This window comes from Pristis pectinata, chromosome 1, assembly GCF_009764475.1.
Source record: "Pristis pectinata isolate sPriPec2 chromosome 1, sPriPec2.1.pri, whole genome shotgun sequence".
NCBI classification, from domain to species: domain Eukaryota; kingdom Metazoa; phylum Chordata; class Chondrichthyes; order Rhinopristiformes; family Pristidae; genus Pristis; species Pristis pectinata.
Window position 1 is genome coordinate 73,304,205 of NC_067405.1, and position 14,658 is coordinate 73,318,862.

The 14,658-nt window shown below is 42.5% G+C and overlaps 1 protein-coding gene across 2 annotated transcripts in view; it reads left to right on the forward strand.

Moving 5' to 3' along the window:
* LOC127577496 (partitioning defective 3 homolog B-like) overlaps positions 1-14,658 on the forward strand; it is a 787,668-nt gene that overhangs the window by 572,650 nt on the left and 200,360 nt on the right. For both annotated transcript variants that reach the window (XM_052028727.1, XM_052028736.1), the window contains exon 20: positions 9,860-10,144. In XM_052028727.1, the coding sequence (XP_051884687.1) occupies positions 9,860-10,144 (285 nt within the window). The remainder of the gene's footprint in view (positions 1-9,859; positions 10,145-14,658) is intronic.

A 14,658-nucleotide genomic window follows, 5' to 3' on the forward strand; every position in this document is an offset into this window, starting at 1 on the left:
GGTCTGTAATTCCCTGGACTATCCCTACTACCTTTTTTGAACAAGGGGACAACATTCGCCACCCTCCAATCCAACGGTACCATCCCCGTGGACAACGAGGACTCAAAGATCCTAGCCAACAGTTCAGCAATCTCCTTCCTCGCCTCACGAAGCAGCCTGGGGAATATTCCGTCAGGCCCTGGGGACTTATCTGTCCTAATATTTTCTAACAGCTCCAACACATCCTCTCTCTTGATATCTACATACTCTAGAACATTATCCTTACCAACACTGTCGTCAGCATCATCAAGAATCCTCTCCTTGGTGAATACTGAAGAGAAGTATTCATTGAGAACCTCACCCACTTCCACAGCTTCCAGGCACATCTTCCCACCTTTGTCTTTAATCGGACCTACCTTTACTCTAGCCATCCTTCTGCCCTTCATGTACGAGTAAAAAGCCTTGGGATTCTCCTTAACCCTACTTGCCAAAGCCTTTTCATGTCCCCTTCTCGCTCTCCTCAGCCCTTTCTTAAGTTCCCTCCTTGCTACTCTATATTCCTCACGAGCCCTGTCTGATCCTTGCTGCTTACACCTTACATATGCTGCCTTCTTCTTCCTAACTAGTTGTTCCACCTCCCTTGTCACCCATGGTTCCTTCACCCTGCCATTCCTTCTCTGCCTCACCGGGACAAATTTATCCCTAACATCCTGCAAGAGATCCCTGAAAATCGACCACATCTCTAGAGTACATTTCCCCTCAAAAATGTCACCCCAATTTACACCCTCTAGTTCTCGTCCTATAGCCCTATAATTCACCTTTCCCCAATTAAATATCTTCCCGTCCTCTTTGCTCCTATCCCTGTCCATGACAATTCTAAAGGTTATGGAACAGTGGTCGCTGTCCCCCAAATGCTCACCCACGGATAGATGTCACCTGACCCGGTTCATTACCTAAAACTAGATCTAATATGGCATTCCCTCTAGTCAGCCTGTCAACATACTATGACAGGAATCCATCCTGCACACACTTAACAAACTCCACCCCATCTAAACCTTTGGCACTAAGCAGGTGCCAATCAATATTTGGGAAGCTGAAGTCTCCCACTATAACAACCCTGTTATTTTTGCATCTTTCCAAAATCTGCCTCCCAATCTGCTCCTCAATATCCCTACTGCTACCAGGGGGCCTGTAGAACACTCCCAGTAGAGTAACTACTCCTTTCTTGTTCCTAACTTCCACCCATATTGACTCTAGAGAGGATCCTTCTACATTATCCACCCTTTCTGCCACTGTAATAGTGTACTGCCATGAAATCATCATCAAATGTATTGCCATGAAATCATCATCGTTGATATCCTGAGTGCTACAAGAGCAGCTTGGAGGCTAGGTATTCTGTGACGAGTGATTCACATCCTGACTTTTGAAAGTCCTTCCACCACTTTGAAAGTACAAATCAGGCATGTGGTGGAGTGGATGCAGCTCTTATAACAACATGTGGGTATCTCAACACAATCAGGACCAAGTAACCTGCTTGATTGATACTTCATCCAGCATCTTAAGCATTCATTCCATTCACTGCCACTAGTACATTATGCCTCTAGTGTGCTCCATCTATAAGATGCCATGGAACAACTTGCCAGCTTCTCCCAAACCCCATAACCTTAGGGCAGCAAGAAAATGTCATCTGCAAGTTCCACTTTGTTGTGCACCAATCGAATATGGAAAGGCGCTGGCAGTCCTTCTTTGTCACAGATTCAGAATCCTAAGATTTCCTAAAAATCCACTTTGGGACAGCCCTCACAACACAAACTCCATTGTTCGAGAAGGCAACATACCACCATTTTAAAGGCAACTGGGGCCCAAATTATGCTGGCCTTGCCAGCCATGTCCATCTTCCATGAATGAATGGATAGAGAAAAACAGAACTTGATGTTTTTAGTTGCTATGAATCACATTGATTTTCATAGAATCATAGAAACCTATTGCACAGAAGGAGATCCTTCACTCCATTGGATCTGTGCTGTCCAAAGATGGACAAAATCAGTCCAGTTCCCAGCTCTTGATCCATAGCCTTTCAGTTCCCAGCTAATCAAGTGCTCACCTGGAAGCTTCTTAAATGAGGTGAGGGTTTCTGCCTCCATTACCACTCCCTCAGGCAGTGTTTCTGACCACCACCCCTCCACAGGTTAAGTGAAGTATTCATTTTTCTTGATGAGCCTTTAATCATTCTAACGATTAATGTAAATCCATGTTCTCTTGTTACTAACCTCTTTGCTAGGGGAAATAGGTTCTTTCTATCTGCAAAATACCTGTTCAATCCCTTCATAATTTTATACACCTGAATTAATTGTCCCTTCCCTTTTTTTCCCTAAAGGAAACAACACTAGCCTAAAACAGTTCTCAACATGACTTTAATTCTTCAGCCCCGGAGACACCTTCATAAATCTCCATTGCACCCTCTCCATTGCTATTGCATCCTTCCTGTAGTGCGGGGACCAGAGCTATACACAATACTCTAACTGTGGCCTAATTGCTGTTTTTTTTTCATCATCATTAACTCCAGATGGATATGTTGAGAGAGCCACCTAAGATTTCATGTTGTGGGTGAACGGGTAACATGTGGCTGGGATAGAAACTTTTCTCCTATGACGTGAAACCTAAGGTGATATATTTACTGATCACTAGTAAAGGTGGTTATTATAGTTCATACAAAATCATGATTCCATACTTCAAAAAAAGAAACATTCCAAGTATGAGAAATAGAAGTGAAACATGAAATCTTATCGGAGAGGAAAGAAATGAGTTTGTGGTGCTCATAAAAGTTATCCGTAGATTTTACAATTCATTTGCCAGTGACTAAACTTCATGTTTTTATTCCCTTTTGATCTTGAAATTTGGTTCCATCTGAAAGTTGGCTTGTTTGTACTGCTTCTGGTGCGAGTCAAACTGACAGAGATAAGATTGATACCCCAATGCTTAAACACTACCCCTGCTTTTTATTTTTTAACTAATTTCAGCAACTTCTCTCCTCAAAGTCCAGAAAAAATAGCAAGCAGAAGATTTTGTAATGTGGGAGCAGGAGGTATTTTGATATTTTGGTTAGCACACTTGTATCAGTATTTCCTTTCCTGACAGTTGACATGTGCTTCATGTTAAACTGTTGCTGCAACTATAAAAATAACTCTCTCATCCCAGGCATAAGAATTCAAACAATGACTAACTAAAAGTTAATGTGCTCTGCAATCCTGTGCAGTGGTGATTATTAACAGATGACTATCCCAGGGAATGGAATGCGTCCCGTCTTGCATTTGTAATGTGTCTGTTTGGTGATGAACTACAGCAACTCAGAAGTCACTCTTCTAATTTATACATGTATCATGTTGCGTTCCATTTTCTCATGTTCATATTTCGGAATGTTTCCAATCATTGTAGTCACTTGTTTCGTGGTGTTGTGGTTCTACTAATGCCGCCATTTGCAGTAAAATCTCTTTTTTTCAGTGCGGAGCTTTGCTTGATTTGGACATCAAAGGGCTATTGTTTGACGCAGATGATCGGACACACAAAACATAAATGTGTTATGGTTGGGAACTCTGGGTTGTTGAAGTGAAGTGGAAGGAAGGGGAGGCAGAGAATACATGGGGAGGCGGAGTTGAGTTCTTTATTTGGTCTAGGTAGAATCTGCTATTGAAGCAGATGTTGAACCTCCATATGTCTCCTACTTGGCAACTGAGAGTTGAGCAGCTGCCTCACAGCTCCAGCAACCCAAGTTCAATCCTGACGTTGGATGCAGATGGAATCAGAATCACAATCAGATTTATTTTCACTGACTTAGATGACGTGAAATTTGTTGTTTTACGGTGGCAGTACAGTGGAAAGACATAAAATTACTATAAATTACAAAAATAAATAGTGCAAAAAAGGAGGAATAACGAGGTAGTGTTCATAGCTTCATGGATCGTTCAGAAATGTGATAGTGGCGGGGAAGAAGCTGTTTCTGAATCATTGTGTGGGTCTTCAGGCTCCTGTACCTCCTCCCTGATGGAAGTAATGAGAAGGGGGCATGTCCCGGATGGTGAGGGACCTTAGTGACGGATGCCACCTTCTTGAGGCATCGCCTCTTGAAGATGTCCTCGATGGTGGGGTTGTGCACGTGATGGAGCTGGTTCAGTCTACAACCCTCTGCAGCCTTTTTTGATCCTGTGCAGCAGAGCCTCCATAGCAGGCTGTAATGTAACCAGTCCGAATGCTCTCCACCATACGTCTGTAGAAATTTATAGGAGTCTTTGGTGGCATACCAAATCTCCTTAAACTCCTAATGAAGTAGAGCTGCTGGCATGACTTCTTCGTGATTGCATCAATGTGTTTAGGCCCAGAGTAGATCCTCCGAGATGTTGACGCCCAGGAACTTGAAGCTGATCACCTTTTCCACCACTGAGCCCTCAGTGAACACTGGTGTGTGTTCTCCCGACTTCCCCTTCCTGAAGTCCACAATCAATTCCTTGGTCTTGCTGATGTTGAGTGTGAGGTTGTTATTACGACACCACTCAACCAGCCAATCTGTCTCACTCCTGTACGCCTCCTCGTCGCCATCTACCAACAACAGTGGTGTCATTGGCGAATTTATTGAGCTGTGCTTAGCCACACAGTCATGAGTTAGAGACAGTAGAGCAGTGGACTAAGCACGCATCCTTGAGGTACGCCTGTGCTGATTGTCAGCAAGGAGGAGATGTTACTACCGATCCGCACTGACTGTGGTCTCCCGATAATAAGGATCCAGATGCAGAGGGAGGTACAAAGGCCCAGGTTTTGGAGCTTGGTGATTAGTACTGAGGGGATGATGGTGTTGAATGCCAAGCTGTAATCGATAAACAGTAGCCTGTCGTATGTCTTGCAGTTGTCTAGGTGCTCCAAAGCAGAGTGGAGAGCCAGTGAGATTGCATCTGCTGTAAACCTGTTGTGGCGTTGATGTGGAGTCTGCATGTTCCCTCTGTGACCGTGTGAGTTTCTCCCTGGGGTGCCCTGGTTTCCTCCCCTATCGCAAAAATGTGCAAGTTGATTGGGTTAATTGGCCACTATAAATTGACCTTAGTGTGTAGGTGAGTAGTAAAATTTGCGGAGGGGGAGGGGGATGTTGATGGGAATGTGGAGAGTTCGGGTAGTGTTGATTTAAAAGGGGGTGCTTGATAGCTGGTGTGAACCTGGTGGGCTGACAGGCCTGTCTCTGTGCTGTATATCTCTTTTTAAACAAAAACTTTGTGAAATTTTCTCCAGTCATCCTTCCCTCCAGTTTTTGGGAGAAGAATTCTCTCCTGTTCACAAGGTTAATCTCTCCTTCTGGAAATCTCACGTTAAAGAAACTGGCAATTTTTTCCTCCCCGCTTTGTTCTTTTGTAGAGCTGTACGATCTGACTGAAGTAGATAGGGGATCAAATGTCTGACGGCTGTCCCAGATTGGAATAGATGGCGCCAGTGTCTTGGTTCAGGCTGGTGTCAATTTCTGAACGGAGTTTGAGAGGGCTAGGGGCTGTTATTGAATTTGTGTGTTGGGATGGAGGGAGACTGTGGAGCGCAGTCATCACTGATTGAACCGTAATCCCTCATTTCCAGAGTTTTTCTAGTAAATATTTTCCTACACCTTCTCCAAAGTGTTCATGTACTTTTATAGTGTGGTGCTGAGATAACTGTAGATTCAGTGGCTGCTGTGGTTGGCAGATGGAAGTTGTTAAGTCCATCACTAGAGTAAAGTCAGGCTGGGTTCTAAGAGCAACACACAAAGTGCTGATGGATCTCAGCAGGTCAAGAAGCATCTATGGAGGGAAATGGACAATCATCATTTTGAGTCGAGACCCTTCATCTGTAACATTGACTGTCCATTTCCCTCCGTAAATGCTGCCTGACCCACTGAGCTCCTGCAATGTTTTGTGTGTTGCTCCAGATTCCAGCATCTGCAGTCTCTTGTGTCTCCTGGGTTGTAAGAGCATGTCTCAGTTGAAGGATATTATGGCTGGGACCTTTGGAGTAAGGAGAACTAGGTCTCTGGCTGGAGGAGGAAGAGCATTCACGTAACCGTCAAAATGTAGAAATTTTGTGAAGCAGAAAATATTGTGTCTAGTTTACAGAGCAAGATCCCACAAACAGCAATGTGGTAATAACCCAAATAATTATTTTTAGTGGTGGTCTTTCAAAGATAATTATTAACCAGGAATCATGTGCTCTTTGAAGTAGTGAGATGAGATCTTTTCCATCTGCAGAAGTAACACCTCATTGGACAAAAGCACCTGTGCAGTGGCACTCTTGCCTCTGATCAGAAGGTTGCAAGTTCAAGACCAACTCAGCACCAATCAAGTTTGACAGTGTTCCCCTATGTACTTGGATTTAATGTGGGACTTGAACCTGGATTCTTCTGATTCTGAGGCAGGAGTGCAACCCTTGAACCAAAGCTGACATCTGGCAAATGTATCTTGAGGTGGAATTGTAGTGGAGAGGCACAAATGCTTATGTGAACAGAAGTTTTAGAGTATGGACGAGGACTCTGCAATAGGGCATGGAGTAAAGAGAGCAGCATACACTAAAACTGAAACTGGAAGACAAGGAAGGCTGAGAAACACATCTGTAACAATGCAGCACTCCCTCAGTGGCACACTGTCAGCTTTGATAGGTACTGACTGGGTCTTGAACTTGCAACCTTCTGTTTGGAGGCAAGAGTGCCACTGCAGCTTGGCTAACTCCAAATATTTAATATGTTGGTTTTCTAAATAATACAATAACTTAAAAAAATGATATCTTCCAGAAAAGCCCCACTGAATGATGAAAGAAATTCATGAAGAATAAACATTAGTGGCAATGGGTGCTTTTACTTACTTACTACAACATAGGAGGAGATCATTTGGCCCTTTGGATCCACTGCCAGCTCCCATCAGAACAATCCCATCAGTCCTGTCCCCGTCCCCTTATTCCCATGTGGACCTGCTATTTTATTCTCACTCACATATTGCCACAAACTTCCCTTTTATTCTTTTACCATTCATCTACACTAAAGATAACTTATAGCAGTCAATTAATCCACCAACATATCCTTGGGATGTGGGAGGGACCAGAGCATCCAGGGAACGCATGCTGTCACAGGGAGAATGTGCAAACGCCATACAGACAGCAGCCAGGGTCAGGATTGAACCTGGGTCACTGGAGCTGTGAGGCAATAGTTTGAACTCCATCAAAGTGAACTTTTCCCTGATTGGATATCTCAGAAATATTCATTGGACACTGTTCGAAAGATTCTCAAACTTGCTTTGTTTATCCACCCCTATAGTTTCCGGCCATGGACAAAATGAGTCATGAATAAATTGTGCTGTCCTCGAATTTGTAATCTTCACTTACTCTGTCCAAGAGTTCAGTGAAACCACCTGTAAACTTGGGCATTGAGTACCCTAGAATGGTATGTTGTGAAAGCAAATTCATCACGTTCCTTCCAGCATCACTCATACTTCAATCTGTGAAAACAGACGGAGAATCTTGTTGGTCATATCCAGATTCCCTTGTACTGAATAATTTGCAATGGAATAGAATGGGTATTTTTATAAAGAATAATTTCAGGGTTTATTTTCCCTGACTGGCTGGTATAGGCTCTGTAGCATTCCTATCAATCCCTTATCACCTCAATTGCTTCATCTCTACTTACAGAATTAGTCTCTCACAATTTTTTTTTCTTTTCACCATTACCCTTACCTTTGTTCAGCTTTCACCTGTCCCTGAATTATTCATCAATTGATGAAACTTTCTCATCTCTCATTTGTGGGTTAAATGCTTCAAATCTTTCAAGCTTAATGGGAGAGCCCCAAAGAGAACATTTTCAAAGAGTGTGTAGTCTTAATTGACTTGACTGCAGTAATACAAAAATCTTATCATCTTAACTTGGAACCTCATTATCTCTACAAAGTTTTACATAATGAAACTGGAAACATGAGAGGAATCTTTTAACTTTTAGGGAGATGTATCTCAAATTATATAAAGCAGTGTCTCAACTGCTATTAAAAGAAAAGGCTTTAATGACAAAATATTTTGAAAACATAAAGCGGGTGTTGCCAGGAACTGATCCTGAATGAAAAGTTGCATTCTATTTACCCCAAGACAACACTAGGGGAGCCACAACTGACTTACGATTGCCTTGGCTCATCAGTTTGCATTCTTCTGAGACAGAAGGTTGTAAGTTAAAGTTCCACTCCAAGGACCAGCATAGTATCTAGGCTGGTGTTCCTCAACTATTACACTTTATTCTGAATCCTGTCATTACCTGTATGGATGAAATGATCTGTACAGATGGCATGCAAAACAAAGTTTTACACTGTACCTCAGTACATGTGACAATAATAAACCAATTTACCAATTTACCAGTGCAGTACAGAGTGCATAATTGGAGGAGATGTCTTTCAAATCAAATTTAAATTTAGCACAGTTCCCAGGTAAAGATTAAAAACATCCCAAAATGTATTTTGAAGGTGTCCTAGACATTATTTATTCCTCAATTACCATTGCAAAAACAAACTATTTGGGCATTATCACATTTGGATGCCATCACCTCCATCACAACAGCTTCAAAATACTTCATTGACTGTAAAATGATGTGGGATATGGAATGATCAAAAAGATTATATGTAACTGCTACATTTTTTTATCAATTTTCTTGCACAAGTTACTGTTCCCTCATATCTCCCAGCAGTGCTGGTGATAGTTTTGCACAGACCTAGGGTAAGAACAGGGCCAATCCCTAAGTCAAGTAGCCTTATAGCAATTTTTCCATTGACAGTCAAATGCAGGTGATCACCTGATGATTCCCTAGGGAACCATGTTCCAACAGGAGTTGGGCATTTTGGATAGGTGCACTAAGTGAAGAGTTGCCCATACATTTGTAGCCAAATGTACCTAATGTACCTAAATGTACCGAAAGTCAAGTGAGTGGAATCTGTGGAGACGTTTTTTCTTTGCCTTATGATCTTTTGAATGATGTGCAATGAAAAGGTAGGCAGTGGAGCTAAAAACCTCCCATCTGTTTCACAGGAACAGTTGAGAAAATATCTAATTCTGAGTAATCCATACTGGGATTTATTCACAATGTGTAATCTGTCTGAAAGATAGATATGAACACCAAGGTGGTTCCAAGACATCTTTAGGAAAACCTCGCCAATAGACACCTACAGTAATCTGGTCCCTGGACCACAGAGGTGCTAATTGACTTGTGCAAAGGTAGTCATCTGTAAGTGGGTTATATGGCTCTAAAAATGTTTTTCAAAAGTAATAGTAGCATCAGTTCTTGATTGATAGGTACAGGAGGAGGCAGGCTATTCACCTGCTTGAGTTTGTTCTACCATTCAGTTAGAACATGGTGATCTGTCACTTAACTCCTTTTACCTTCATATTCATTAATATCTAACAAAGATCTACTCAACTTCAATTCTGAGCACTACATTCTAGACGTACATGAAGGCTTTGGAGAAAGTATAGGAAACAATTACTATGAATATTCTGGAAATGAGGGATTAGAGTTATGTGGAGAGTGTAGAGAAGCATTGTTGTACTCCAGAGAGTAGGAAATACCAGAAGAAGATTTGACAGTTTAAAATCACAGAAGCTTTAAATAGGGTAAATAAAGGAAAATATTCCCATGCCCAAACAGTCAACAACAAGAGAATGCAAAAAGAGCCAGGGTGACATGAGGAGACATTTAAGTGGGGAAATTGGGTCTGGTTTTGATGCGATTTGCCAGAAATTCACATCAAATCAATTTTGTTTGGAGAAATTCTGAAGGGAATATCATCATCAGACATAGTTTATAACCTCTTGATTTTGATGACATGTTCACCTGTCCTTCCTGTCCTTCCAGGATTGAAGCCAAACATCAAGAGCTCAGAGAGAAGCAGGCACGAGAACGGTATGATCAGCTGTCTCCCACTAGTCTCTCAGTGCCTGACATTGAAGATGATGACATGGACCCGAACTATGCCCGGGTGAATCACTTTCGGGAACCACCAGTATCCCATGGCGGATTCAAGCCCCCTTCCCCACAGCTGCACCCAATAAACCCACCTCGGGATTTGAGTCCAGAGCAGGAGAACCTGGATGGACTGTACGCCAAGATCAACAAGCAGCGACCTCCTGCTCCTGACAGGTAATTGAGGTATTCGTATTAGCCATATTCTCTCAATGTACATGCTTCACACTTTGCTTAACTTTCAGTTGTTGGAGGTCCACCTGGAACTTTGTAAACCAAACCAATTTCTCTCATGTCCCTTTAAAGAATTGACAAGAGCCGTGAAATTTAATATGTTAGAAATTGACAGTCACGTCTGATCTTCACATTCGTTTGAATCCTTGTTTCCTAACAATAAATATCCTACTTTTAAATGTTTACTTGTGTTGACCTAACTGATCGCAGATGGTGGGGATTTTACTTAATGCTTTATCATCCCCGGACTTGAAGAGAAGAAAACTTGGATTAGGCTCTGGTACTGAGTGCTGTTCAAAGATTGGAAATGTGCACCAATGTAACTACACCATTTTGACCGGTCTGTAACACCCATGACCAAGACCTGACATTGAAAAGTGGATGTTTAGAAGAGGAGCAACCAGGGACGAGCCATACCTGAATATATTGGCTTATGAACCCTGTTCACGTGTGCTAAAACAGCATGGTAGTTTTTAAAAGTTGCCTTGAAAATTATGATTTTCCATCATCTGATTTGCAAAACAACATTGTCAAAATGCCTTCTGTAACAAGTGCTGTTTCGGCTTCAACATGTGTCATTCAAATCATCTGTTGCAATATTGTGTGGCTGCTGGCATGCAGCCACACAGCTGCAGCCTCAGGAGCCAGCACTTAAAAGCCTACATGCAAAACACAAGCAGCACTCTCAACTACTGGAGGGTGCTGACTCGTTAAGAATGGCTGCTGCAGTGATGGGTGAAAGGAGGAAGAGCTGTTTCCAGGCTCTCAGAGGGGGATAGGTGACTGGTGGATGTTACCTGCAGGTGGGATGTCCTCCTTCGTAGGGGAGATTTGTGGCCTTCTGAGGTCTCTGTAAGCACTGCGTGTGGTATACCTGAGTGTGGGGAAGCCTGCAATGTTTGCAAATCCTGGTGCCTGTTGCGGTAGGCTGAGGGAAAAGTCAACTAAGTCTACTTGACTTGACTACGGAGCATGGATGTCCGCCCTAAAGCTGCAGTGAGCAACAGACCATGAGATGTGCTAGAGATCAATGGCAGTGGACCAGAATGATGCTGAAGCTAAGAAGGAGAGAGAGAAGGTGACCTTGACTTTGACTGTGAGCACAGGCCAGGCACACATAAGAACTGTATTTGAGATATTGGGAAGACATAGATCTCAGTGAAGACTGTCTAGGTGAAATGTAGTCCATGTAAACTTTGCTCAGGGAAGCCTTTGACAATGTGTTCCTGTAAATTTTGGGTGGATAAGGTCTTAAGTGAGCCCTTCATAGATGTCATAAGCAGCCACAGGAACCCTTCCACAAGGTTCCTTTGGCTACCCATGATATCCATGGTCAATTCCTTGTTATTCAGCAAGGTATGGTATGGACAAGTCCTCAGTGGAAGTCGGTTTTGAGTGCAGAAAAGTCATTGTAAAAGGAAGGAAGGTTCGGTCTTGATTGTGAAGTGTGTGCAGTATAAACCATGAGGCTGCAGAGAACTGTAAAGCAGCCTGGCAAAGAACATAGTTTGAGTGCTGGCCTTTTAAAATAACAGTTCTTGTTTACTCATAGAACCACCACCTTTTAGTAACTGTTTCCTGTATGGGTAAACAAGAATGCCATTTTTCAGACCAAGGTGGATGAAAATCAGAAATTGGGCAATGCATTATTGTGGACATCATCCAGGAGGGTTTTACACTGGAACTGGTAATTGGTTTATTATTGTCACATGTGCTGAAATACAATTAAAAGCTCTGTTTTGCCTGCCACCCAGACAGATGATTCCAAACATAAGTATATTGAGGTTGTACAAGGGGAAAAGCAATAACAGAGTGCAGAATATTTTGTTACAGTTACAGAGAAAGTGTAGTGCAGGCAGACAAAAAGGTGCAAGGGCTATGACGAGGTAGACTGAAAGACCAAGAGTTTGCCTTAATTGTACAAGAGGTCCATTGAAGAGTCTTATAACAGTGGGACTATATTTCTGCAGCCAACAAAATCCCAACTGGAGATGAGGGATCAAACTTCTTGTAGGATTGTAAGGACCGAGAATGGATGTAATTTTGGTCTTCTATTGTTTAAATTTATTTTCATTGGGTAGGTTGTCATGTGAGCAAATCTTGGATAGGCTAGGCTTGTATCCACCAGAGCTCAAAAGAATGAAAGAGGACTTGATTGAAACATAAACAGTCTTCAGGGATGTTAACAAGGTGGAGAAGATATTTCCTTTTGTGGCAGAATCTAGAACAAGGAATCACCATTTAACAATATGGAGTCACCTATTAAAGACAGAATTTTAAAATTAAAATTTTAGAATTTTATTTACAGCGTGGTAACAGGCCCTTCCGGCCCAACGAGTCCACGCTGCCCATTTTAAGCCCAAATTAACCTACCCGTACGTCTTTTAGAATGTGGGAGGAAACCAGAGCACCCGGAGGAAACCCACGCAGACACGGGAGAACGTACAAACTCCTTACAGACAGCGACGGGAATTGAACCCCGATCGCTGGTGCTGTAATAGCGTCGCGCTAACTGCTTCAGTTTTTTTTGTCTTAGAGGGTCATGAGTTTTGGAACCTTCCTCAAAGGGTGGTGGAAGCAGCATTCTTGGAATATTTTTGAGGCAGAGGTAGATACATGATAAGCAAGGGCATGAGCTGGTAACCACCGGTAGGCGGGAATGCAGAGTTAAGATTAAATCAGATCAACCCATGATCTTATTAAATAGTCAGTCAGGGCACTGAGTACAGGAGTTGGGATGTACAATGCCACACTTGGAGAATTGTGTGCAGTTCTGGTTGCCCACCTGTAGGAAATGTCATTAAGTTGGAAAGGGTGCAGAAAAGATTGACAAGGATGTTATCAGGACTGGAGGGCTTGAGTTACAAGGAGAGGCTGGGACTTTTTTTCCCCGGAGCATAGGAGGTTGAGTAGTGACCTTATAAAGTAATATAAAATCATGAGGGGCACAGATAAAAGGTAGATGGTTGCAGTCTTTTTCCCAGGATAGGGGAGTCTAAAACTAGAGGGCATGGGGTTTATGATGAGAGGAGAAAGATTTAATAGGGATGTAAAGGGCAATTTTTTCACATGGAATTTTCATATGGAGTGAGCTGCCAGAGGAAGCTGTAGAGGTGGGTACAATTAGAAACAGAATCAGGTTTATTATCACTGACATACAGTGGCATGCAAAAGTTTGGGCACCCCTGGTCAAAATTTCTGTTATTGTGAATAGCTAAGCGAGTAAAAGATGACCTGATTTCCAAAAGGCATAAAGTTAAAGATGACACATTTCTTTAATAATTTAAGCAAGATTACTTTTTCATTTCCATCTTTTACGGTTTCTAAATAACAAAAAAGGAGAAGAGCCCGAAGCAAAAGTTTGGGCACCCTGCATGGTCAGTACTTAGTAACACCCCCTTTGGCAAGTATCAAAGCTTGTAAACGCTTTCTGTAGCCAGTTAAGAGTCTTTCAATTCTTGTTTGGGGAATTTTTGCCCATTCTTCCTTGCAAAAGGCTTCTAGTTCTGTGAGATTCTTGGGCCGTCTTGCATGCACTGCTCTTTTGAGGTCTATCCACAGATTTTTGATGATGTTTCGGTAGGGGGACTGTGAGGGCCATAGCAAAACCTGCAGTTTGTGCCTCTTGAGGTAGTCCATTGTGGATTTTGGGGTGTGTTTAGGATAGTTATCCTGTTGTAGAAGCCATCGTCTTTTCATCTTCAGCTTTTTTACAGACGGTGTGATATTCGCTTCCAGAATTTGCTGGTATTTAATTGAATTCATTCTTCCCTCTACCAGTGAAATGTTCCCCGTGCCACTGGCTGCAACACAAGCCCAAAGCATGATCAATTCACCCCTGTGCTTAACAGTTGGAGAGGTGTTCTTTTCATGAAATTCTGCACCCTTTTTTCTCCAAACATACCTTTGCTCATTGCGGCCAAAAAATTCTATTTTAACTTCATCAGTCCACAATGCATCAGGCTTGTTTAGATGTTCCTTTGCAAACTTCTGATGCTGAATTTTGTGGTGAGGATGCAGGAAAGGTTTTCTTCTGATGACTCTTCCATGAAGGTCATATTTGTGCAGGTGTCGCTGCACAGTAGAACAGTGCACCACCACTCCAGAGTCTGCTAAATCTTCCTGATTTATCCAGTTGCATGGATCCAGTTGCAGAGGGAGGTACAGAGTCTCAGGTTTTGAAGCTTGTTAATTAGTACTGAGGGGATGATGGTGTTGAATGCCGAGCTGTAGTTGATAAATAGCAGCCTTGCTGTTGTCTAGATGCTCCAAAACTGAGTGGAGAGCCAGTGAGATTGCATCTGCTGTAGACCTGTTGTGGCGGTAGGCAAATTGCAGCAGGTCCAGGTCCTTGCTCAGGCAGGAGTTAATTCTAGCCATGACCAACCTCTCAGAGCACTTCATCACAGTAGATGTGAGTGATAGTCATTGAAGCAGCCCACAACATTTTAAAGACA